Source organism: Arachis duranensis, chromosome 3 (assembly GCF_000817695.3).
Source record: "Arachis duranensis cultivar V14167 chromosome 3, aradu.V14167.gnm2.J7QH, whole genome shotgun sequence".
Taxonomy (NCBI): Eukaryota; Viridiplantae; Streptophyta; class Magnoliopsida; order Fabales; family Fabaceae; genus Arachis; species Arachis duranensis.
In genome coordinates, this window is record NC_029774.3 from 30,170,231 (window position 1) to 30,198,174 (window position 27,944).

Sequence of the window (27,944 nt, forward strand, 5' to 3'; positions counted from 1 at the left end):
GGAGGCACAACGGTACGACGGCTCGGTCTCACTCCCTTTCCTCTCCTCTTCTTCTTCCTTGGGTCTAAGTTCTTCGTGGGTGTGGGTTAGTGTTTGTGTCTGTTGAGGGGGTAAAGGGAAATGGGGGAAAAGGGGTGGGTTGTGCAGCTGGGGTTCCGTGTGTGTATTGGGAAAGGGATGGCGGTGAGGTGGTTCAAGGTTTAGGGTAGGTTTAGTGGGTTCTAATTTAGGAATTTGTGGTTAAAATTAGGATTTAGATAGAGTATCAATTAAAAACCAAATTTAATCTAATAATAATATCTATAAAAATATTATTTGATTATCAACTTAAAATTTATTTTCAAATAAATATTCCACTTCAATAATTAGAGATAATAAAAATCAATTTTCTTTATAATCATAAAGTAAAGTTAAAAATCTAATTATTCAATTTAAAGCATATAAAATTCTTATTATTATTCAATTACTAAAGTTTTAAATCATAAATAAGAAATTGCTTAATTTATATATGAAATCTCTTAAAATACAATCTTGATTAAATATAATAAATCATAAACAAATTCATTATTTAATTTTTAAAAAATTTGGGGTCTTACAGTACCACACCACCTCTTTTTTATGGCTTAAACGTAAAACTCTGTGTGATAAGGTGTTACACTACTTAAGACACACATGCATTATATTGGCTGCATATTATGCATTTTCTCTTTGTATGTACCATGTGCATATTTTTTGCAATTGTATTTTTTGATTTATCTCTACTTCCTATATCTTTGAGTTTGATCTGTGCTTGTTTAGTATTCTGCTACTCGATTACTATAAAAGATTAAGGCTTAGTTGATAAGAGATTGAAACTATAATAGATAAGCGAATGCTAATACTGAAATCTAGAAATCATACAAAAAATGTACGACGATCTGAAATGTTAGAGTTGTACTTAAGGATTGATACATAATTCTTCTCTTGTTAGTACCCTGCTAGAAATTGTAAGTTCTCATCTCATCCCTCCACTTTTTTCATAGGTGGAGCTAACGGCGACAGAGGCTAAATGCTGAGGTTGTTACTCACTACTACAAACAGGACTCTTAAGAATGTTTAATATATTGGAAAATATTTATTATTAGATACGGTTTTAAAGACTAGAGTGTTTTTCCTCTACTTGAATTAGCCTTTTATGGAGGGATAGAATTTTAATGTTATTACTAGGTTTCAGACTAGGAGCTTTCTGAATGAGCCAGAATCTAGATTGAGTTGGTTACAAGTGTCTGTAATATATGTGTGTGTAGTTCAGAATTTAGGGTTTAAAATCTATATCTGTGTTGAGATACGGTATGGTCTATATGGGATAATGCTACCCCTTATGTGTTTACTTGGCTCTCTATCAACATTTTGTGATGTATTTTTTTGTCTGAAATTATGATCACTTTATTTTATCTATCTTAACAACTCACATTAACAAAAAGCGGTGTGTAAAATATGATTATAACTACTGCGACATGCTCAATATTATATAAATAAATAATAGAGTCTACTCCTAATAGTCAACTAAATGGTAACGCCTGATGATTGACAATTATCCTGACATGTCGAAAGTTGGGTCATTACAAATTTAGTAAAATGTTAACATTAATGAAAATAAGATCAACTAACAACTCAAATTACCAATCGAAATTGGATATTAATGACTCAAGGTCACCCAATTTCTCAACTCCAAGCCTAGAAAGAAAAAATATACTCCATAACTAATATAAATATTTCATCAAACATTTGGTGTGTATAAAAATAAAACATCATAAATTGTAAGAAATTAACAAAAACTACAACTAACCAGTACAAAAATTCAACTAACAACTCAAATAAACATAAGCGAAACATAAAATGTTAAATTTCTTCGTAAGAAACCAATAATTTACATTGTTCATAAAAGTAGCAAAATGAAAGAAAGTAAACTAACAAGAAAATTTTAAGAAGTGTAGAGGATCAAGAAAATAGAACAAAACTACAATTAAACTAGATTAAAATTCAAAACTAGAGGCAAAATTGAAATAAAATCCTAGAAAACTTAGAGAGAAATTGAAGCTTATCTCACTAAAAGTTATGAACTAAAACCCGAAGAAATGTAAAAAATGAGTGTACGTGAAGTTGTCTCTTTATCCTTCCCTTCATTTAGGAGTGTAGGGGTAGGTTTTTGCTCTACCTGACCTCACTCTACCGTACAATAACCCGCATAAAATCCGTCCCACTTCTACTCGTGGATAGTAAAACGTTGAACCCTAACCCGCCCCGCCCTTACCCGTCCCTATAATTATTAAAATCCAATAAATAAAATTAAATTTCAAAATTTATATAACCACCATCACATACATAATATAAATTAAAGTAAAAATTTAAATATAATACAATATTATTAATCATTTACTAATTATTTTACATATATTATATATATTATATATTAAGATTATATATATTATATATATACCGGGACGGGTATTACCTAAACCCGCCTCGCCCCGCCCCTCCCAAGAACCCGTGCGGATACGGGCGGGGTGGGTACTTGCGGATTTGGTTGCCATCCCTACCTTCATGTTTCCTTCAAATGCAGTAGAAATGGACTGAATTAGGCTAAAAAATGCTTCAAAATCGTGAGTCACATACCTTTTTTTAATAAAAACAAGATGGATATGATGCGTACGCATGCATGATGTGTATGTATCTCATGCATATATAGCATGATGTATACATCTTGTAGCTTCACCAATTTTTCGTTTCTTTATGAAATTGTCACTTTTGCATGCTTTTCTTCCATCTTTTCAAGCCATATATCTGTCTCATAAACCTTAAACAACTTGAACAAGTATATCAAGACATTAAATGGAATAAGAGTATAATCAATTTGAACATTTTCAAAGCCTAAAAAGCATGTTTCAATCAATTAATTATAAGTTGAAGATAATTCACAAAACATGCATTTACAAGAAATAGGTGCAAGTTAAGGTGATAAATTTCCTTCTTTTCAATCAAAAAATAATCATCAAATATGGATTAATCAACTTTCACTTTTACCATTTTAACCTCATAATTTATCCGAATAATCTTTTTATCCCTAAGACTCCATATTTACCTATTTTATTCTTGTCTTTTATCAAAATAATAATTTTACCCTTTATATCTTTTAAGTTGTCAATTTGCCTTCAATCTTTTTCTTAGTGATCATTTACCCTTTATTAGTCCTAATTATATTTTTATCCTAAATTTTATCATGATTACAATTTTATCTTATTTATAATTTTACCTCTATACTTTACTAAAATGATCATTTACGTCGAAAACTTTATTTTAATTATATTTTGGCCGAAATCTTTTATATATTTACGTTTTTACCCTTAAACTTTCTATATTCATATTTTTAGCCCAAATATTTTATTGTTCACACTTTACCCACTTTTTACCCTAGGTTATCTAATACTCTATTTTAAATGCATTATACAAAATCCATATTCATCCATTTATCTTTTATGACACTTTTAAATTCTTTTAAGCTCTTTTCTTACAATCTTTCATTCTTTTACTCACATAGCAATCATGATAATCATCACACAACTTTCTTCACTTGTTCTTCACTTTTATAAAATTTTATTTTAGTCGCAAGAGCATCATAGTCAATTTGGCCATCATCATACAACTTTTGATTTCAATTAAAATTATTTCAATCATTCATTATCAAAAACATATATATGTGAGTTTTTTAATTTTGATATGGGGATGGCGTTGGTGTTGTGCGACGTTATGGGGGTTTGGGGTGTTTGACGGAGATGTGACGGCGCTGGTAAAGAAATCGGTGGCACCGATTGGGGGGAAGGAAAACGGTGGCACCGATTTGTGGGAGAGGGAGGTGCCGAAATCGGTGGCACCGATTGGTGGCCCGTTGCCACATGTCCCGCATGCAGGTGGCTCCCGTGGTGCAGCCCGTGACCCTTATCCCCGTATACCCCTCTCTCTTTCACTCTCTAACACTCTCTCTTTCACTCTCAACTTTCCCTTTCTTCTTCCTCTCAACCCCACACACCCCCCCATTGTTGGACCACCACAGATCAGGGAAAGAAAAAAAATGCCAAAAAAAAGAAAAACTAAGGAAGTAAATCAACCGGAGCTTCATATTGTTAATTATCTTGGAGATCCAAATCATGTAAGTTTTTTTTTCATAATTTTATTTAATGATAATGATAGTGATAATTTTAGATTTTATTAACAGTATATATTGTAATGACACTAAGTAGAAATTAGAAATTAAACATATATGTATGTATTTTATTATTAGGTGGTTAGAAATAGAAATAAAAATAGGAATAAACCTTGTATGTATGTATGTATGTATGGAGATGAGATGAATGTTTGTTTGTTGAGATGAATGTTTGTGGCTGTTTTGTTTGTAATGGTGATGAAGATGAAGCTCTCTGGATCTCTGGGTAGTGTATTTTAATGTAAGAAAAAGGGAAAAAAAATATTTGAAAAAATAGTACATTAAAAAAAAAAAAGAAAATCTGTACCTAATAAATTGAAATAGGGAGATATTAATATATTGTTGTTGTTACTGTCAGTATTAGTAATCGAATTTAATTAACTGTAACGATTAATAATGAAAATTTTATTAGTTAATTTATTTATTTATGATCGTTAATTATTATGATTAATAATAAAATTAGTATATATACTGTTAGAATAGTAATAATAGTTACTTTCAAATTCATCTTCGCTTTCACTATTATAATCTTCCAACTCAATGTTACGGTCTGCTTCAGATTGTTCAAACTCAATATATAACTCGATGCACGATATTCGGTGGCGATTTTCCATGTACATTGAAAACATTTCCTGCATACTCGCTTCGTCCATCACATACTTGGTTTGAAATTGAACAAACCCGCCAAACACAGGTAAAGGATACCTGTACAAAATACACGATATTCTCCTACATCTTTGCGTGCCTATCTTCTCACAAATCACACCAAATAATAATAATAATAATAATAATAATAATAATAATAATAATAATAATAATAATAATAAATCGGTAGCACCGATTTCATACCCAACATCCTCTCCCTTCCACAAATCGGTCCCACCGATTTTCCCCCTCTCTCACACAAATCGGTGGTACCGATTTCTCCTACCTCAAATCGGTGCCACCGATTTCTTCCTCCTAAATGCCAAAAATTCACCGCCGCCATAACAGTGTAAATCACCTATAATCATCATATTTCCGCATTACACACACCCTAATATCATATCTAAAAAAATCAGCCTATATATGTATCCAATTTCATCAAGTCATCATCACCAAAGCATCAATTAGGATTGAGTTATCTAATCCAATTATAACCTTTACCTCACTTGTGAAGCTTTCCAAATCACTTCTTTAAGCTTTATAACTACCAAATCCTCTTAAATCAAAATTAAAACAATTTTTATCATTTTAAAGACTTTATGGCCGAAGTAATACTGAAGGAAAAGGGAGAGATTTCTCTCCCTTTGAAGCTTGAAATTTGGTGTGTGACTCCTTAAGATTCCTAAGACATTTTCATGAATAAAACATCTTCAAAAGAATTATTCTTTGTTTTCCAGGAAATTAAGGCCAAAACTCATAAGGAAGAGGAGGAAAATTTTTCTCACCTTTGAGCTTGAGATTTATATTCTCCTTTACTCTTTTATAAGCTTTAAAAATGACTTCCTATACAAGAAAAAATGAAAACATGATTCCTCCTTGAAGGACCATAAATGGCTGAACCAATAGTGAAGAAGAGGGAGAGAATTTTCTTTGCAAAACTTACAAAAAATTGTATGAAAGTGAAGATGAGCATGAGAGAAATTGTTTGGTTGGATTAGTTTATATTATTGAAATGGGGTGGTCTTGGTCTCTTAAGAATTGAAGATGAAGATTGTTGAATACAAGAACACCTTTTTCTCTTTTTTTTTTCTTTGTCTCACTTCAGTTATTTTTCTATTTTTTTAAGCCCTTTCTTTCTTTTTCTTTAAGTTAAATTAGTAACTATTTTAATGAGAGGATAAATTTTGAATTTTATTAAGCTTTATTTTATGTCATACGCATCTATATCCTTACGTTAGGTCACCATGTTTTGAATTAACTTTTGGATGATGAGCTAATTAATAGGAAAGGGTAGATGGATAGGTACCAGAGACGTGAGAAAAAAGTTTTGGCTACAAATTAATCGTAGAGAATAAGAATTTTTTATTTTAATAAATAAAATAAATATAATAATTATCGAATTAAATAATTTAAAAAAATTACTGAAATTCGTATTTCTTACTTATAGTGTAAACAAAATAATTTTTTACGTATCTCGTTTATAGTGTAAACGAGATATAAGAAGATGAATTTTCAGTAGTTATAAAAGGATGTGTAATTCTTGGCATTCTCCACATATATTTCATATCTTTTTCAGTCTCGTTTTTCTCATAAAAATAAGGCAACAATGGCTAGTAACAACGTATACATAGTTGTGTGTGTTTATCCCAATTGTTGTATAAGAAATGGCGACAACGGAGTGACATTTGAGTGTGAGAATCTGATACTGTTGCACACTCAGTGTGTAAGTACATTGTCGGAGTTGAAGAGTTTGATATTGAACACCCTCGGTGGTACATAAACAAGGGAAGTCGGAAGGGTGGAATATAAGTTGCTAGCACCCATGGATAATGAAATTTTTCGGTTTCGACTATTTCAGCTTCTAGGGACGAACATGTGCGATTCATGTTCGACATCCATAGGAGGATCATGGCGGAACAGGTGATGGAGCTTTTCGCCAAGGTTGTAGATATTGGTCATGGTGGTTCTGTACACTCAACCTATGTACAGGACGACCGACCTCTCGTACCACCACCCATCCAAGCAGCTGCTCCATCAATGTCCACGTCTCCGTGTGTACTGGGGCCCCGTGTACGCATAGGCCTAAGTGGTATGCCACATCCTGCAGGGTAATAGTGACCTCACCCCACGGGAGATGAAATGTGTGCGTCTCCAAATGCCATCGCTCCACGAATGCCGAAATCAGAGAATTGTCAAAAGTGAAATTAAGAGGCATCGTGTCACTGAATCTATCCTCAACCAGATACAGAACAATGGCGTCAGGTGGAAAAAAGGTATGACTCACTCGTCCGGACAGTAGAAGGCGAGGCCTCTGAAGAATAAAAAAAATAATTCAGCCTTATAAAAAAATAATTTTAATTTTTTTTCGTATTGAATTCTTACACTTTTTATCAGTTTCATAATTAGAACAATTTAATATGATATACAAAACATTAAAGTTAAATAAATATTTCTTTCTAACTCACAACTACTTCTATTTAAGAACATATTTCTATGTTTCTAACTTACACATATTTCTAAATTACACATTACATACTAAACGAAACTTAACTAGAATGTTATAAGTAGTAACAATCTAACACAAGTAAAACAGAATTCCAAACTAATAATTATGTCGTAACAACCTACCACAAGCAAATAGAGTTCTAAATTTCTACTAGACACCTACTGCTAAAGCTATAAAGTACAAACTATGCTCTAGTTCTTTGCAACTACCCTAACCATGACTACATACAAAAAATACTTCTATATGGGATTGAATAGAATTAAACACAACAGAACTAAACTTAAAGTCGACCGTCCCGGCATAATGGGACGTCTCGTTCAACTTGTTGATATCTCCGTCGTTTTTCGCCTAGCGCGCCATCGCAGTATCAGTCAATAATATGGTCAGAGAGGGATAATAGAGAGGAGAAAGCTGGTGAAAAGTGTAGAATGGAGCCTAGTCAACGTCTACAAACGACATCTATTTAAAGACGTCACCCAACCTTATCTTATTTACAGTGTAAACGAGATACGTGCAAAATTATCTCGTTGACACTGTAAACGAGATAAGCAAGGGACACGGATTTCGGTAATTTTTAAAATTATTTAATTTGATAATTATTATATTTATTTTATTTATTAAAATAAAAAATTCTAGAGAATAATGATCAAAAGTGATAATTATATGATCACTTATTTTTATTATGTTACCAAATCGAATAAATAACTATTACTAATATAAATGATATTAGTATCATATCTTATCTCAACCCTAACACATTTCTAAAATATTTTGGTAAAGTTAAATAAATCAAAGAATATGATAAAATTTTTTTAGTGGTTGAATTTGGATTCAAAAATAAATATCATCAGTAAAAAATATATTTTGTCTTATATAAAAATAATATTTTCATGGAATAATTTTTAATTTAGATACGGACCCGCCTCTCTAAAGTGAAGCGAACCATAATTTAGATATTTCGCAAATTTCAATCATAAAAAGTTCAAAAACTCACTCTACAAAAAAATTGGATGTTTACGCTCTAAATTTTTATGTACATCTTTTGAATAGTTATTCAAATGTCTCCACAAAAATTCGGATCAAATGATAGATAAGTACGTAGTTTGTTAGATAAAAGATTTTTTTCGTCATGTATAAAAAATATAATATTTATTGATTATTTGTATCGCATTTTCAAATTATTCGAGGACTTAGTTGTCGTTCATATCGTGAAGAATTATTTTATTAACGATATAAACTTTTAGATACTATTTTAATATATTTTTTTATTTTCTTGCTCCAAAGTAGCGCTGGAAGTGAGCTGAGTTGAGTCGAGCTAGACCAAGCTCAAGCTCGGCTCACAAAAATTGAGCTTGGCTCACGGCTCGTCTTGTTAACAGTCGAGCTTATTTCTTAAACTCAAACTCGACTTACCGAAAGCTCACAAGCTGGCTCAAATAATAAGAGCATAATCTATAATTTTATATCAATAAATTATAGCTTATATATTTTAAAAATATTTAAATGATCAATTTTATATATTATTTATCTATAAAAATTTTTAAATTTTTTTATTTATGTCCTACATCAAAATTATATATAAAAGATAAATATAAAATTTTAAATAATTAACATCATTAATGTACACACATATAACTATTTCATATGTATATATATAATATTAAAATATAGATTAAATGCATATAGGATATGTGTATTAATAATTATATATATAATCAAATAAGCTTACGAGCTAATAAGCTGAACTTTTCCAAACTCAAACTCAACTCATTTAATTTATGAGCTCAATTTCAAGCTCAAGCTCAGCTCACCAACTCACAAGTTCAACTTATCGAGCTATTAACGAGTCGAGCTCGAACTCGCTTGACTCACTTCCAACCTGAGCAGCACAACTTGCATTTATGAGTATTCAACTAGTCTCAATTTAATTAAAACAAGTTGATGTTTGAAAATAGGAAAATATGAAAATTGGCACTTGAGTCAGGAGCGGTACAGTATAATGAAGAAGACGATATCATGGCTATTATCCAAATACGGAATAAAAAAATTGTTCAAAAAAGAAGGTTGGCAAATAGAAAAAAAAAGTACAAAGATGCAAACCCAAAAATTACAAAAAGGTATGTAGTAAAATTTTAATGATTTTTAACTCTTAAAATATTAGGGGATTAAGGAGTGATGAAAAACTAAGTATGGTAAAAGACTTAAAAGAGAAACATAAATTGAATATGTTAGGAATGATTGAATTTAAGATGTAGGTTGTAACTAAATTTGATGTAGTACATATTTGGAGAAGTGATGTTGTGGGATAGGAATATGTTAAGGTCGGAAGATGCATCTGGAGGTCTGTTGTTAATGTGGGATACAAATGAGAGAGATGATTGTATATTGAAAAAGTTTTACTAAAAAAATGAGTCTAATTGTGCTTTTCTGTTGGTATATAATGTTCGTGTTAGAGTTGAGAAACTTGCTATTTGCGAGGAATTGAGTTATATAACTGGATTATGTCAGGTTTCGATATGTTACATTAGAGACTTAGTCACTTGGATACAAGATATGCAGTTAGTGGACTTGCCGCTTAATGATCGAAAGTTTCATGGTTCAGAAGCTGATTTTGCAGTCATATTGATAGAGTGCTGATGAGTGTGGAATGGATTATGGAATTTCTGGAGATTATAGTAAAAGGTGGACCAATAAATTTGTCAGATCATTGCCCAGTAATAACAGAGGATAGGTGGACCACGATCTTTGCGGAGTTTTGATTTTTGGTTTACAAATGAGGGTTTTCTAAGAATGGTTAGGGAAAAACGGAGAAGTCTTAGTAATGTGCAGTTCACAGACAAACTGAAGGCTCTGATTGTCCCTTTGAGAAGATGGCATAAAAAAATTAGTGATATGGACAAAAAAATTAAAAGCTTTGAGGATGAGATTAAGAAGATGGATTATATGGCTAGCAATGGATTTATGATGGTCCAACGGAAGCAAGAAGAAAAAAGATCAAGCTTAGCTCATTAGCTCACGAATTTAGCTTACCGAACTATTAACAAATCGAATTCAAACTGACTTATAAACTAGCTTAACTCACTTCTAGTCCTACTCCAACCTCCAAGTTAAGTGCCAACTACAACACTCATTACTACCTAAACATTCATTACTAGTATAATTAATCATAAAAATTTATTTTAATAATTTAAAAATTAATTAAAAGGATAAATTTGCATTGTTAAAAATAAATTAAAAATTTTTGGTGAAAAATTAAAAAAAAATTTTAGGTTCGTAAAATTAGTCAAAAGGGTTGTCATTTCATAATTAATAACAAGTACGTTTTAGTATAAATTATTATAAAATATATGTTTTAAAAACTAAATAATATATGGTAATGCAAATAATATGATCCATATATGCCTTTTTTTTTTATCGTACCTGTATATATTAATTAGCTATAATATCCAAAAAAACACCTTATAAATATCGTTATCTAACTTTATTATGTTTCTTGAATTTAAATAAAATATAAGAAATATAGTACACTAGTAATTTCTTTCGTTGTTATTAATGATTTTATTTTTTATGATGTCTCGTGGCATGAATACTGGTACATTCAATTATACAATTTCTTAGGAACTAAATATCAATAAAGATAAAAAAATATAATGTGTATAATAAAATTAATCATTAAAATTAATTACTATATTTATTATAAATACATATATTATTTAATTTATTTTTAATATATATTTTATATTTTAACATATATGATACTAGTCGATATATGATACTAGTGGATTAGTAACGGATTTTTGTGTATATACCTCATTCGATCGTAAAAGTTGAACTAGTAAAATATTAGTCTGTACATTATAGGCTCTTGGTTTCTCCTAGTAACGTTATTGTATGTGTTGAATATGGATGGTTATTTGTGTCATTTACTTGATCCCCTGGCTCCCCTTAACTTTCTCGGTTCATTCTTGCAAATACATACACATAAACGTATTTCTTGCTCTATCATTTTCCTCTTGATGCAATCAATTCACAAAATAGGGAAAAGAATCACTCCAAACGTTCTACCTTTTCTTTTCTTCAATTGTTGTCTGAAAGTACTGTTATATTCTTCACTCTAGATTTGTTGGCATTGTAAGTTTTTGTTTTTGTTTCTTTTCTTTTGTGTGTGATGTGTGTTAATAGTAATGTTTTTATTTCTTTTCTTTGGGCAAATGGGTGCTTTGTGGTTTGGAATGTTGCTCTTTCTTCTATTGTTTCAATAATTCTGGTGATAATCTTTTTTTCTCCACATGACAATTGAACTAATTGTAGGGACTAAACTAAAATAGATCTGTGTCAGATTTGTAATTATTTGGCGTTAGATTAAGCTGATTATGTTGAATGTGCCTGGTTAGGTAATCAGATAATCGACTTTTTTAAACTAACATTAAAGTTAATTTTATTCTTCTCTTTCCTCATCCATCTTTTTACTTCTGCCTTTTTTTTTCGTTAGCAGAAAAAGAACTGATGTTTAAATTTTTTGTTGTCAAATTTATAAATGAAAAAAAAAAGATTTAAAATTGGTTCTGTATTTAAAAAGTTTTAAACTGTGTTTTTTATTCGACGCAAGAAACTTTTCTTTCTTTTTATTTTATTTCATTTTCAGGCATTCAATTTTTACTATGTGCTTTCATGGTTTTTTTTATTTAATTAAAGAGCAATGTTAGGGGCAGCAATTTTTATGATTGTTAGCCATCAACTAGCCATTAATGATGATTTGATGGTATGAGATTGGTGTGAAATTTCATCTAATGGCTCACCTTTCTCTGCTGGTTACATGCTGGCCAAAATTTAATAAAACTGCTGGCCCCTAGACTTTTCCTTAATTAAATATGTAAAATATATTACTTCTCCCGATGTGCATAAGTGCACCACTATTTTGCCGATGAATCTCTCTGTTCATGTTAAAGTTATTATTTTTAATATTTTTATTTTTAGAATTTTATGAAAAAATTAAATCTTATTTTATTAAATTTTAATTTTTCATCTATAAAATTTTGGAAAAATAAAACTACAAATCAAAGATGCCCTAATTTTCTGGTGGATTGTCTTTTCTAAAATATTACCTAGCTCACACTAATAAATATGTATTGTACAGGGGTAGTTAATTTTTGGTCTATATTTCAAAATAATTTTTTGGTGTCATAATTTTTTTCAATGCAATTAAGTATTTTTTAAAAATTGTCCATCATTTTATTTTTCTAAAAAACAAAATAACTTTTCATAAAAAATAAGTATCTTTTTATAAAAGTGGATATTTAAATTAAATAAATAATATTATTTAAATTAAAAGACTGACTAAAGACTAAAATTTTAAACAAAAATACTATTTGTGTACTAAAATCAATCATTAAAATCAATCACCAATGTATTTATATTATGTGGTTTAATTTATTTTCAATATATATTTATATTTCAACATGTATTTTATACTAATATTTAACTTTAGTGGCTGATTTTTGTGTATACCTAGCATAGTCCAAATTTAAAAGACAAGTAGTATTTCTCAATTTTTTTTTTATGCTGCATGCCTCCTTATGTGTTCTTTCCTCTAGTGCCAAAACTTTTACCACTAGACTTGTTAATTGACATGCTTCCCTTTTTTTTTTTAAATCTGGAAGTAATTTCTGTTTGTATGGCCATACTATGCTATTATTTTAGTTGTAAATTACATTTTGTGGTTCTGATTGATGTATTGTGATTGTAGGAGTTGCTTGACATGGGTTCATATACCCCAAAAAACATCCTCATTACTGGGGCAGCGGGATTTATTGCATCTCATGTTGCCAACCGCGTTATCAGGAGCTACCCTGACTACAAAATTGTTGTGCTTGACAAGCTTGATTACTGTTCTAATCTCAAGAACCTTCTTCCTTCAAAATCATGTCGCAATTTCAAGTTTGTCAAGGGAGACATTGGAAGTGCCGATCTTGTGAACTACCTTCTCATTACTGAATCCATCGACACAATAATGCACTTCGCTGCTCAAACACACGTTGACAACTCCTTCGGTAACAGCTTTGAGTTCACCAAGAACAACATATACGGTACTCATGTCCTTCTAGAAGCCTGCAAAGTTACTGGTCAGATCAGGAGATTCATTCATGTTAGCACCGACGAGGTGTATGGAGAGACAGAAGAGGATGCCATAGTCGGGAACCACGAAGCATCTCAATTGCTTCCGACGAACCCTTACTCTGCAACGAAAGCCGGGGCAGAGATGCTTGTCATGGCGTACGGAAGGTCGTACGGGTTACCGGTAATCACCACACGTGGAAACAATGTTTACGGTCCAAATCAGTTCCCTGAGAAGTTGATTCCAAAATTCATCCTTCTAGCTATGCAGGGAAAGAATCTTCCCATTCACGGCGACGGTTCGAACGTGAGGAGTTATCTTTATTGTGAAGATGTTGCAGAGGCCTTTGAAGTTGTTCTTCACAAGGGAGAGGTTGGCCATGTTTACAACATTGGGACCAAGAAGGAAAGAAGAGTTATTGACGTGGCCAAAGATATTTGTAAACTTTTCAATATTGACCCAGACACTAGCATAAAGCTTGTAGAGAACAGACCGTTTAATGACCAGAGGTACTTTCTTGATGACCAGAAGCTTAAGAACATAGGTTGGTCAGAGAGGACCACGTGGGAAGAAGGCTTGAAGAAAACCATGGAATGGTACACCAAGAATCCTGATTGGTGGGGTGACGTCAGCGGGGCATTACTTCCTCATCCAAGAATGCTGATGATGCCTGGGGGGATGGAAAGACATCTTGAGGGCTCAGAAGGTGAGAAGCCTGCATCGGTTGGATCATCGAATACTCGAATGGTGGTTCCGTCACCGAAGAATAGTAGCACTGCTCAACAGAAGCATCCTTTTAAGTTCTTGATTTACGGTAGAACTGGGTGGATTGGGGGATTATTGGGGAAACTGTGTGAAAAGCAAGGGATTCCGTATGAATATGGAAAAGGGCGTTTGGAAGATCGGTCCTCACTGGTGGGTGATATTCAGAGCGTAAAGCCAACGCATGTATTTAATGCTGCAGGAGTGACTGGGAGACCTAATGTTGATTGGTGTGAATCTCATAAAACGGAAACCATTAGAACGAATGTTGCTGGTACTTTAACGTTGGCTGACGTCTGTAGGGAACAAGGCATTTTGATGATAAATTACGCCACGGGATGCATATTTGAGTATGATGCAGCTCATCCACAAGGCTCTGGTATTGGTTTCAAGGAGGAAGACAAACCCAATTTCATTGGTTCTTTCTATTCCAAAACCAAGGCTATGGTATGTTACATTCTTATTGCACCTACCTCTTTCATTTTGAAGCATCGGAAGCAATAATTTCTTTTCTAACTTGAATTTTGATCAGGTTGAGGAGCTGTTGAGAGAATATGAGAATGTATGCACCCTTAGAGTTCGAATGCCAATTTCATCGGATCTAAGCAACCCTCGCAACTTCATTACAAAAATTTCTCGTTACAACAAAGTAGTTAACATCCCTAATAGCATGACTATTTTGGATGAACTTCTTCCCATCTCAATTGAGATGGCAAAGAGGAACTTGAAGGGAATCTGGAACTTCACAAATCCTGGGGTTGTGAGCCACAACGAAATCCTTGAGATGTATAGGAATTACATTGACCCCAAATACAAGTGGACTAACTTCACACTAGAAGAACAAGCTAAGGTTATAGTTGCTCCTCGGAGCAACAATGAGATGGATGCATCCAAATTGAAGAAAGAGTTCCCAGAATTGCTTCCCATTAAGGAATCATTGATCAAGTATGTCTTTGAACCAAACAAGAAAAATTAACTAGTTCCTTCTTTTTTATTTTTATTCCCCTCTAGAAGGGGAAGAAGGGTCGTAAGAGAATTAAATATCTTACTGTTGTTTGTTACGAGCGATTATTATTTATTAGGGTGTGGTTATTTATCACTACGATTGCGTTAGGAAATGTGAACTACGTATTAATTTTTGCAGTATTATTCAAGTTTCTTGCAACACTCCACTACTAGTTGTAGTAGATTAAAAGAATGCGATGGTGGGTAACTTTCACTTATTTTGGCGTGGGAAGAGGATTCACCGTAAAAAAATGTGATCCAAAAATGGATTTAGCGTAGATATATATACCCACCTGGCCACCCAATAGTGAAACATTAAAAGAAAAAAACCAAGTATTATATATATTGGCATTTCTAGAACCAAATAAAAAATGAGTGTTTTTATGTTTTGACATCGTTGTGATCTTTTTTTTTTTTTAAATTAAAGATAAAGAGACTCAAAATCAGTGTTGTAAAAATCGGATTAGATCGACCGATTCGATCGAAAAATTGGTGAATCGATAGTTTAGTCGGTTCGATTGAAGTTTTGGATCGAAAAAGAATTTAAACCGTTTAAAACTGGACGATTCGTTACAAACTAGCAAAATCGGTCAAAATTGGCCGATTCGATACAATTCGCGAACTGTCCTATGGTCTTCCCAACAAATGCAGGTCCTGGTGTGTTCATTTGTAAATTTATGTGCTAATTATTCTATATATTATATACATACACAACTGAATTATTTTATATTAATTTAATTTAATTTTAGTTTTATACTCAATTTTTTTTAATTCTTTAGAATTTATAGAATTATTAAAATAAGTATCAAATATTTTAATATTTATATTTGCATATTAAAATGTTAGTAAAGATATTTATTTTAAATATTTTAGAGTATTGAGTTAGTAGGTTTTCGAAGATTTCGACTTAGGACTAATTAGTAGGGACATATAAGCATCCCCACTAAATTTCACATGATAAATTAATGGAGGGACATAATGTGTTCATCGTTCACTATTTTAAAGGACCAAATTGATACTTTATTTTTTTTAAGGGCTAATTAATCTGAAGTCGAAAATTTTAAGGACCTAATTGTCATTTTATTCAAATTTTTAATATTTTATATTTTTTATTTACGTATGATCGGTTCTATCGGTTCAATCAGTGATCTAATAACTTGACCGGTTCAATCACCGATTCAGTTCTGATTATTATGCTCAAAACCGTGACCTCTTAAGTGAATATAGAAAGACTATACGATTTGAATTATAACTTATTGGCGGGACTGGATCTTCTCCGGTGGAAAAAAAACTAAATGGTATCAAGTGTTTAATCTTATTCTTTATTACTCTCTCTCTTTCCTATTTATTTTTAGTTCCACTTATAGAATTAAAAATAAAAAATTACACTTTATTCTCTCAAGTATTAAAAAAATAAAAAGAATCTATTTCCCTCGTTAAGATCTACTTGGATACATATTATAACCATATTATATTACATTTCTACTGCACATTAACAATCAATCAACCAGTCATCTTATAAAGATAAATGCTTTACGTTTATAAAAAAGTTTTATAATATCTGTTACTATAAAAATATTTTATTATTATAACACGATAAATCTAATTATTCTATTATGATATATTTGAGTATTTTAGTAGATATTTATTTTTTTAAAATGTGTAAGATAATATGTATAAATATAAAAAAAATGTAACACCCTACCACACAGAGCTTTACATCTAGAATGTAAAATAGAGGTGGCGAGGCGCTACGACCTCTAAAATAAAATATATAATAATACATAACAAAGAATAAAATATACTAGGAGCCTTGAAAAATGGGTAAAACAAAATTCGTAAAATAAAAAAAATGCAACACTTAGAGAACGGAGTTACCTACGTGCTAAGAAACCTAAAAGTTCAAGATATAAATAAACGAGAGAGAGAAAAGAGGGCCAAGAATGCAGCATAACTAGCTCCTGACTCAACTTGCGAAGGCAAAGCTGGCCGGAGAATATATACATACATATACAAGTATCCCAGAAACCAAAGTACAAAAATAAAACCCTAACTCTCCTGTAGCCTTTAAGAGAAGTAAAATAAACAAGTTTCTTGAAGAGCAAGCTAATACGTATATACATATATACAAACAGAAATCCAAAATACACCCAGGAACTACTTCGCTTCAAAGATCCAGATACCTAGCGAGGAGCCTCTCGACCTGCATCTGAAAACAACAATACAGTATGAGGTGAGAACCAGAGGATCTCAGCATGGTAAAGGTGCCATGCGTATAATAAATAAGGTCCTGGGAATGCCAGAGGCAATCCTAGAACTCCGTCATACAATTGTAAAACTTAATTTCTAAACAGAAGTCATAAATAGGGGTAGGTATACTAAACCTACCTAAACTCACTCAATCTTAAACCTAACCTAACATCAAACCATTTCACCCTTCCTCCGTTCCTCTGTCATCCATAATTCAGCAAAGACAAGCAACCAGACAAATTTATGCACAAGTAATAAGCAGATAGTGCAAGTAGCAAGTATAGCAGGTAGAAGGATGTATACACACAGCTAGGCAAACTCAGGAAATGCATAGCAATCAAAACAAACAAATGCACATGATGCATGCCTGTCCTATGGCTGATGGGGCCCATCTGTCGGTTATCCAGCCAACTCGACAAGTCCGAAAATCTTTGACTGTCCCTCGTCGCGCATCCCCAAGAGTCTATGCATAGAGTTCACATTCATTCATCATATAATCACTCAATGGGGGTTATCTATACCCGGGAATTTATACGTGCCCGGTCACTCTTACAACGTAGGGTCAACAGAGTATCGAGATTCAACTTGGAACACATGGTGGCAGGCTACGGTTTTTACCCAGAAAAATTTGTATCTCAGATATCATTATTCATAAGCCATTTCGTTTTCATAAACAACATATAATCTTATATCAAGCCATGGCATTAAACCTTATTTATTTTTCTCATCTCCTTCATATAACTCATCATTTTATCTCTTACTTCATCCCCAAGTTATCTTATTTTCCTAGCTCCAACTAGTTACTGGACTTAGTACTATACTCTAAGTCTAAAAGAAAAGAAAATGGAGGTTTAGAAGTAAAAATTTGGTTTAAAACCGCCAAAATCCAAGTTTGCAGCAAACAGGGGCCACGCGTACGCGTGAGCCACGCGCATGCGTGGAACGAACAACAAGTCACGCGTACGCATGGCTACTCGCGCATGCGTCATAAAAGTGCCATGCCACGCGTACGCGTGGATGGACGTTTTTCCAAAACGGCCAGAATGCCCAGAAAGCTGCTGCAACCCTGTTTTTGGTACCTTGTAACACAGATTCACATGCCAAATTTCTGTCGTCCATAACTTTCTCTACAAAATTCTGTTTTTCACAAAATTGGTATCATTCAAAAGCTTGTAAAATCATTTTTCATTTGAAACAAACCACAATTCCATCCAAAATTTGGAGAGCAAGTTATGTACCTCCAAAATTCACCAAAATCCACTTTGTATTAATTGGCTTCCAAACCTCATTTTCATCAATCTCATGTTCCTTACCATCAAAACTTGCATGTCATTAACATATCATCCCATTTCATTGACAACCATTACCAAAATTTCCTTTAACCAATTCAACAATCCTTAACCCCCAATATATATCAACATATATCAACACTTTATTACACATATCAACATCTTCATCAATCCCTCACTAATGTCTCAAGCACACATGTACAACAATAACAACTCTTGCTCATAACTCCCAATACTAGCTCAATCTCAAGAATACATACTCTTTACTTCAACAACTCACAAACACATATCAATATATATCACTTATATAAACAATCTTTCATTATTATATATCAGCACTTCACATTTGTTATCCCTCCAACACATAAATCAACCCTTTATTACTCATTCAATTCCAATACAAGTTCAACCATAAATTTATCCAACAATTTCACAAGGCTAATCATTTAATACACATAATCAATTCAACTTATCCTATGGTTCTTCTAGCCTAAGTTTTCACAACACCTTAAATGTTAAACGCGCGAAACCTAAACCATACCTTAGCCGATCACTTTATTCCACCCAAGGCAGCCTCACAAGCTATAAAACATCCCCTCAAGCCTAGAGTAACCAGCCAAAACTTAGTGTCAATCACCACCAAGCCTCCAAAGGTCCACCTTTCAAGTTCCATGCTCATGTACAAACTTAATTCACACCTAACACACATATATATCCAAATTCAGATTTTTACATAATGAAATTAAGATTAGATTAGAGTTTAGGTGGTCCTTACCATATCATATGCGTAGTGACTCAAGCCCAATAAACTCCGGAAGCTAAATCAAACCTAAAATACCGATTTTGGCAAGATTTCATCATAAGAGCTCAATTTCACAAATAGAAAGGGAGAATGAGAATAAAAAATGAAATTGAGGCTTACCCATGAAATTGATCTGATAGAAACGTAGAACTCGATGGGCTGGACGCGTGGCCGCCAACGGTGTGGCGATCAGAGCTCGAACGGAGAAGTTACGACGTTTGGAAATTGAGACAAGGGTTTCGTCCCTTCCCTTCTTCTCCCTGCATCTAGCACCGCTTCTGCTGTGTTCTTAGAAGAGAAAATGAGCTTTAGCTCATTTATATGCTGGGTTGGTTGGTCCTATAGGCTCGGTTTGGATCCGGTCTAATCGGTTTGGTCTATCCAGTCTAATTTCGGGCCAAATTTTTTGAAACTAGTATCGAAATTCTCATTTTAAAGAGCTCTATCCTATTTTGATATTATTTTTGGATTTTTAATTTTCCTATTTAAAATTCAGTTTATTGACTAATTATTTACCGATTTTAGCGGAGTTTATAAAAAACATTTAGGAAATCTTTTGCATTTAATTATTTATTTATAGAGCATATTTTATTACTGAACGAAATCTTTGCAAAAGAAAAAATGGTCTTCACTTTTCCTGATAAAATGTACATTAATGCTAATTTCACAAATATAGAGCAATTCGTTGTTAATTTTATTTCAAGTTTCTATTGTTTGTTCGTGCACCAAATTTTTCTTTTTCTGGACCAGTGGACCCGTAAAATTCATTCGGATAAGCGGTATTATTAAACCAGACAAAGCAACAAGCAATAAAGCCAAAAACAGATAAAGCACCTAAACTATAAGACAAATAAGCTTCTCCAGACCATACAAGTGCACGCCGAGCCCACACAAAAAGTTTCGTCAATTCCATCTCAAAAAAGTGATTGTTGCTGGGAGTTTAATATCCATATAGATATAGAATAGAATAAAACTGAAATTATTGATCATTACATAGAATTCAATTAAGATATTGTATGAAAGTCTCATTTCCTCTTTTTTTTTCAGACTGGAAGGATTTTGAACTAGATAAGTTCAAATAAAATTTACAGTCCGTCCCCATTAACCACTCGGGCATCGACCCAGGAAGAATCAATTTGATTCTTTTTAGATGATCCATGATCAACTTTCTTTCGTAGTACCCTAATTGGTTACTTCCAATTACGTAAATTAATAGTTCAAACCGCACTCATGTGGATTGGTGGATTTCTCATAGTTGGTGCTGCTGCGCACGCAGCCATTTTTATGGTAAGAGACTATGATCCAACTACTCGATACAACGATCTATTAGATCGTCCGTTTGAATTGGGATTTTCTCCATCATGATTATGATTCTAAATATTGTGAAAAAACGATTACAATAATTAGCCTGGGACAATTTATTTGTGAAAATATATGTCTATCTCAAACAAAAAATGGACTAGAACTAACAAGAAAATTTTACTCGTTGGTGTCAATTAGACGGTCTGTGGACTTTTGTTGCTCTCCACGGCGCTTTCGCATTAATAGGTTTCATATGATCAGATTTATAAGTAAGTATCTCTTACAAAATATGAGCAACACCAAATCCCTCGAGAGCCCAAACCTCCATCGGATATGTTCTTGGTAGAATTTTATTTCTTATAATTATCAGAATTAAATCCATAATTAAATCGATAAGGACATTGGATATTTAATTTATTGGGTTACTAATTTAATCGAAATATATAAAACTATTTTAAGAAAATTTAAATTAAAATAACTAACAATATAATATGCCTTCTGCAATAATCATTTTCTTGGAAATAAATAAATAACAAATGCGCTCTTTTTGGTTCTTTTCTCTTTTTTCTTTCAATAATTAACACACTTTATAATTAAGTTTTTTTTCCCTTGCAAACTAATTTTTTTTGGGGAATATTTTTATTATTGGCTAAAATTCAGATAGACACTTGATCTAATATGTATTTTTTGGTTGCGTTTATTCTCTGGGATTGGAACTGAAACCGAGGATTAAGAATGAATATATTGTATTTGGTAATCCGATTCAGTTTTGAGATAAAAAATTTCATTTCTTGTAGTATATCTCCTAGAAAATAAAGACTCAGAAGATTGAAATTTTAATAATATTTTTTTAATAATAATTTCGTTTAACTTTTTAAATTTTAAATTTACTTCTCAATTTTCATATTTATCTTAAACCAAATATGATATTGAGATATAACTCAATCAAATACATTTTATACATAAATACAATCTCTGTCTCTCAATTTTTATCTCTTAATTTTTGTCTCTCATCTTAGTCTTCTTTTCAAATGCATCCTTTAGCCTATTTTTAGAACATAAATAAAATCTAGCCAACTCAACTCAATTCCTAAGACCCTAGCAAATAGCAATGGGACACATATTGAAGGTTGTGGCTTGGCATCCAAGATTCTGGTTAGGCAGTGTTTATTTTTGGTATACATATCCATCAAAATATAGACACGGGAGCACATGAGAATATATATATATATATAGTGTTTGTTTATTGAGACAAAAATGATGAAAGACACTGTCATACACAAACACCTATTAAAACATGTATTTTGTGTTTTTCTAAAATACTGAGACACATATTTCTAACTTGAGATATTAATTTTTTATAATTTTATCCTTCTACTTTTACTGTCTTCTACTGCTGCTGGTTTGGAGCTTGGACGGTACTGTCCCAACTTTTCATTGGCAATTTGTCTTCTCCAAAGAGAACGTCCCCTCTGCCTCACCCTCCCTCGTATGCCTTTGTTTTTGTTTCTCTTTAAGATTCTCGTAGATGGAGAACAACCACATATCTACAGTTCTACTACTTCTCCCCTCTCTACATCTTCGTTATCTCCTCCTTTCTTCACCTCATTGTCTTACTTGCATCTCATCACTTGTTGTCTCAGCCTGTAGTCTCTGAGTTTGAATTTTTTTATTTTTATCTTTTATTAAAAAAACTGAATCTATGTATTTTTTCCATTTGAGTTGAAATTGAAGTTTTGTTAATTTTATATCTGTTGAATTTAATTTGAATCACTCCCGATATCACATTGCTATGAATTTAATTTTATTATTATACATATTGAATTTTAGTTTGAATCAGGAGTTTTATAGTTTCTGGATTTGGTTTAAAGGTGGTGGTTGTTTTCGATAATTCTAAAAGAAGAATGAGAAAGGTAGAAGCGATGATGGTGATGCTAAAATAATAACGGTAAAATTAAAATTTTAGTATAATAATAAATTGTGTGTTCTGTTCTATCTAACTTACCAAACACAACATGAAATTAGTGTATTCTTATTTCTATGTACTCTTGTGTATCTATGTCTATGTCTCATTTATGTTAAGACAACAACCAAACACAGCCTTAAAGAGACATGGACATTGAGACATAGACATGTTGGTACGCATTCACTGTTTGTTTCATAAGACACAGATTTTGATGGACACACTAACACACAAAATATATGTATTCAGTGTCTCTCTCGTAAAAGTTGAGACACTAAGACACAATCTATGAGACACAAATATTTACACTTTACCCTCAATTGTTTTTTAAAATACCAAGTTTATCTTAACCATAACCCCTTTTTTTATCCATTTCCATCACTACTTCCATCATTGCCGCCAGAGCTGCCCCCACCAATGCATCCTCCTCAATCCTCTTTCCGTCCTTTCCTTTTTATACTCTTTGTTCTGCCCTTTCTCCCTCCACCAATGCCAATGATGTTGCCGCCGACGACTCTACACCTGCCTTGTCTTCATTCGCCATCTTTGGCTTGCAACACTATCGAGGATGTACTCCACCTTGTAGATATGCTCTTTTTTCTTCCCTGTTCATCATTTTCTCTTTTTATTTTTCCCATTCTCCCTCCACCAATGCTAGTGATGCTAGCTGCCGCCGGTGACTTTGTCACCAGCGACTCTGCCACCTGCTCTGTCTACATTTGCCGCCTCTGATTTGTAACACTATCAATGATGTAATCCACTTTGTAGATCTGCTCTTTTTTTTTTCTGTTCATTTTTTCTTTTTCTTTTTAATTTTTTTCCTTCCAAAAAAGTGTGTAATCTTATTTTGTTGGATGAATTCGTATTAGATTATGATTCTGTAAATTTTTTTTATTTTTTTGGAAAAAATAATTTGGTTGAAGGAAAAAGATAAAAGGAATTGAGATGTGAGTGTGTGTGTGTGTGTAATCTTGTTTTGTTGGATGAATTTGTATTCATTTATGATTCTGTAAATTCTTTTTTACTTTTTCCTGGAAAAAATAATTTGGTGGAAGGAAAAAGATGAAAGGAATTGAGATGAAGAAGATGAAAGATTGAGAAGGATAAAATAGACTTTTTAATGTAATTTATGTGCTGTCTATCACAATTTTCAAACACAAATATGTTTATGTATAATATACATGTCTTGTTGTCCATGTCTTTGTGTTGCTATCTTAATCTTTGAGACATAGGAACTAAACGCAGCCTAAGAGCTGGATTTTTCTGTCCAATCCTTAGACGAGATTGCATACATAAAATTAGGCATTGTGATTATTATGAGCATCATGCCAATATAATCCATTTTCCTGCCGAGTTATCCCATCTATTCGAGATAAGTTGGTTCTTTTGTAAGTTAAGGCTAGATATTATTGGACTTTTTTCTTCTACTTTAGGACAGGTAAAATTTATCAATATTGCCATTAATTATTTTTCAAAATAAATAAAAGCTTAATATTTGGCTAGAATAACATTTGAAAGAGTGATCACTTATGTCTAGAAACAATATTATCCGCAGATTTGGTATACCTAATCATATAGTTACGAATAATGGTCATCAATTTATTGGTAAGCACTTTAGTTCTTTTCTATAGAAGTTCAAAGTTCACTATCATTTTTCTTTAGTTGAACATCCTTAAACTAATGGTTTAGTTGAGATAGAAAACAATAGTTTATTAAATTCATTAAAAAAAGTTAGATGATGCTAAGGGACACTAGGCTGATCTTATTACAAAAATGTTATGGGGTTATAACACAACTCTTCATTCAATAACTAAGGAAACTGCATTCCAACTTGAGTATAAGGTTGATATAACAATTCCAGTTAAAGTTTCTCAAGGGTTTTTAAAAACGAGTTAATCTTGGCAATGTAATAATGATGAATTTAGAGCATTTGAGTTGGATACCATTAAAGAACTTCGAGATGATGCAATATATACGACCGAGCTATGCAACAATACATAGCTTGAAAATACAATCGACATGTCAATGAGAGATCTTTTAAAATTGGGGACTTAAATCCTAGAAGAACTAAGAAAGTTAGAAATCCTCTTGGACATGGCAAGTTTGCTGCATCTTGGGATGGACCCTACATAATTGCTAAAGTTGGAAAAGGAGCTTATGTTCTTCAAACTTTGGATGGTAAGGATTTGCTTAGTACATACAATATTGCTTCTTTAATGTTGTATTATAATTAAAAAATTAAATTATGGTTAGAATTATACTCTTTTTCTTACTTACAAATTTTTTTCTCCCGAAGTTTTACTTGGAGAGGTTTTAACAAGGCAATTTTTTCTGTACCTTCTTTTTTTTAAAGGTTTCACTATCAATAATATTTTATCACATTTATTATTTTCTTGAATTATTTCATACAAATCGATCATATAAATTGGCCAATTATATTATCAATCATTCAAATAATCAAACTAACATTTTAAAGTTATAAATATAAATGAATCATAATTTAATGTCAACTCATATTAACTATCTGAGTTAAAGTCAGAATTGAATATATTCAATCCAAATGTTTAATGATCAAATTATAACTAAAAAATTAAACAGTTGATCATTTCTTCTAATAACAAAAGACAAACACTACATATACCATATGCAAGAGGTATATTTTAATCTTCTCTTTCTACAACTACATCATCATCTACTAGCTTGCCTTTATAAACAACTTTTGTTGGATTCATTGTAGAAAAGTCTAAGTTCAAAGCCAGAAATTTAACTTGTAACATAACTCTTTCAAACCCCTCAGTGAACGAGTAAATACCCATAGTCGTCCCTGAGATTTGGGAAAATACTCAATGTAATACTCAAGATCCCGATTTTTCTATTGTAGTTCTCCAGATAGAGCTTCGAGCACTCAAAGTGGTCCATGAGCATATTTCTGGTGATGAGTCATCACCGAAGTGCTGATGTGGCTTCTGTTTGCCACGCTGGAGGGGTCCAATGACTATCTGAGCTGGCCAATTCCAATTTACACCCACATTGGTCCCTCCCTTTATATCTAACCCTAAATCCCCAAATTTTTGTAAACTTTATCTCTTCTTGTTGTTTATCGCTCTTCCTCATTCTTTCATCTGGGGCTATTACTCATGTCGATGATGGGTGGTGGTAGCAATGCAGGTGGAAGCCTTGTTCGTTCCCCATCTAGCTGGAACCGGACGAGAACGCCAACCAAGAGTAGAAGATCGGCGGACGCCAGAATGGTGCGGTTGTGGCTACCGGCCGGTTCTCAGATGGTCTGGCATAGATTCGAATCTGAACAAACCGTTTTATGGTTGCCTCAATTATAATTTGGGTTAGAATAATTACTTGTGTTGTTATGATTCTCCTTACCTCACTGTTCTTCTGTTGTTCTTCTCTGAACTTTGATCGCTTCTTGGTTACAGACAAGTAGAAAGAGATGGTACGGGCTTTTTGTGTGGGCAGGTTCTGGAAATGAGGAACAGGTCGATAAGTCTAAATCTTGTGGTGATGATTATGAAGTGAAGATGAACTTTGATTGGAGGCTTTGAAGGTTGGAAGAGGATGTCCATATGCAAAAAGTGATTACCAGTTGTTAGTATTAGTTGTGTCTATATCGATAGTGTTGATGGTTATCCTATATTATAAATGATGAATGAGTTGGTGGTTTAGGGTTCCTTGTTAGCAACAGATGTAAAAAACTGCTTATTGATGGAATGAAAATGTTGTTAACTATGAAACTATTGTTATTTATGTTTTTGCATGAAATGAACCATAATCAGTAAAGGTTGAATAAGGCAATAAAAGTGATTGGTAAACCACAAAGCATATTAAGATAAATTCCATTGTTTATCAAAAAACAACAAAAGAAAAAGATAAAAGACAACCAAGGAACATGAAGCTGCTATCAGTAGTTTCCTCAAAAGCAAGACATCTCAAAAAACCCTAAAGGATCACAATTCACCATCTAGTCATTGTCATTAGAAAAGACTAGTTACACAAAACAGAAACCCCTAAATAGATTTATCTAAAGTCTTCAGTTCTTCTTTCTTGGTGGCTTAAATCCTAGCGTTGGGGAACTTCATCAAGTTGGCAAACTTTGTTGCTGTTACTGAAGATGCACCCTGCAAGGGGTTCACTGTTGGTGAGGTTGCCGGCAAAGAGGATCTTCTTCTTGGTGACAGCTTCGAAGGCCTTTTCATACCAGGATCCCGTAAGAGAAAAAGTTGGCATTAAGGATAATTGATCCAATTAAATCATAAAGGCATGAATATATAAATTTTTAGTTACCTTTTGAGAATCCTCTTCCTCAGAAGTAATAGGCTAAGATATCTCGATCTCTACGGGATTGCTTTCCACATCAGCGTGGCCACCATCGTCTTGGGGCTGCTCAACTTGCTGCTCAGGCGCAGGATGTCCTTTATCTTTCTTCTTCTTCTCAGCCGCCTCGACAGCAGCAATAGCAGCATTAACATCCCTCTTCTTTTTGCAGTCTCTCTTTGTATGTCCCTTTTTACCACAGAAACTGCAGGTAAAGGTTCCCAACGGCCTTTTTAGATGTACACCGTCTCCAGTGTTACTCAACAGTTTTGGATCAACTTTAGGCTTCTTAGTTCCAAAACAACTCTTCTCATCCGCATCCATCCTCCTCTTCATCTTTAGTTTTTCATGTTTTGTCTTGATTTTAGGGGCATATGGCCTGTTACAGTCCTCTGCTTGCTCCCATAGTGGTTGCCCGGGAATTAGATTAATGCGGTGATTATAAGTTTCTCTGTATGATTCCATGGTTAGCCATCTGTGATAGAAGTCTTTTGGCTACTTATTCACATGAAAGAGGGTAGCATAAGCGTGCACACACAGAGTAGCTGCAGGTGCACAAACAATGACATGAACCATGATAATTGTTATGCATAAAGTAATTGCTATTCATAAAGACAAGTGTTATACATAAGTAATTGTTTCATTCCGAACTTCATGCCAACCTCAAGATGCAGCTCTCCAAACCTTGCACCGTCCCTAAACAACAGACATGCCTCCTCAGAATAATTTCTTTCAT

The 27,944-nt window shown here is 32.8% G+C and overlaps 1 protein-coding gene across 1 annotated transcript; it reads left to right on the top strand.

Annotated features, from left to right (window-relative positions):
- Positions 1-15,244, top strand: LOC107478481 (trifunctional UDP-glucose 4,6-dehydratase/UDP-4-keto-6-deoxy-D-glucose 3,5-epimerase/UDP-4-keto-L-rhamnose-reductase RHM1). Its single transcript, XM_016098621.3, has 3 exons — positions 1-12; positions 13,138-14,715; positions 14,801-15,244. The coding sequence occupies exons 2-3, from the start codon at positions 13,150-13,152 to the stop codon at positions 15,242-15,244; spliced, it is 2,010 nt and encodes a 669-aa protein (XP_015954107.1). The 5' UTR covers positions 1-12; positions 13,138-13,149.
- The last annotated feature ends 12,700 nt before the right edge of the window (positions 15,245-27,944 follow it).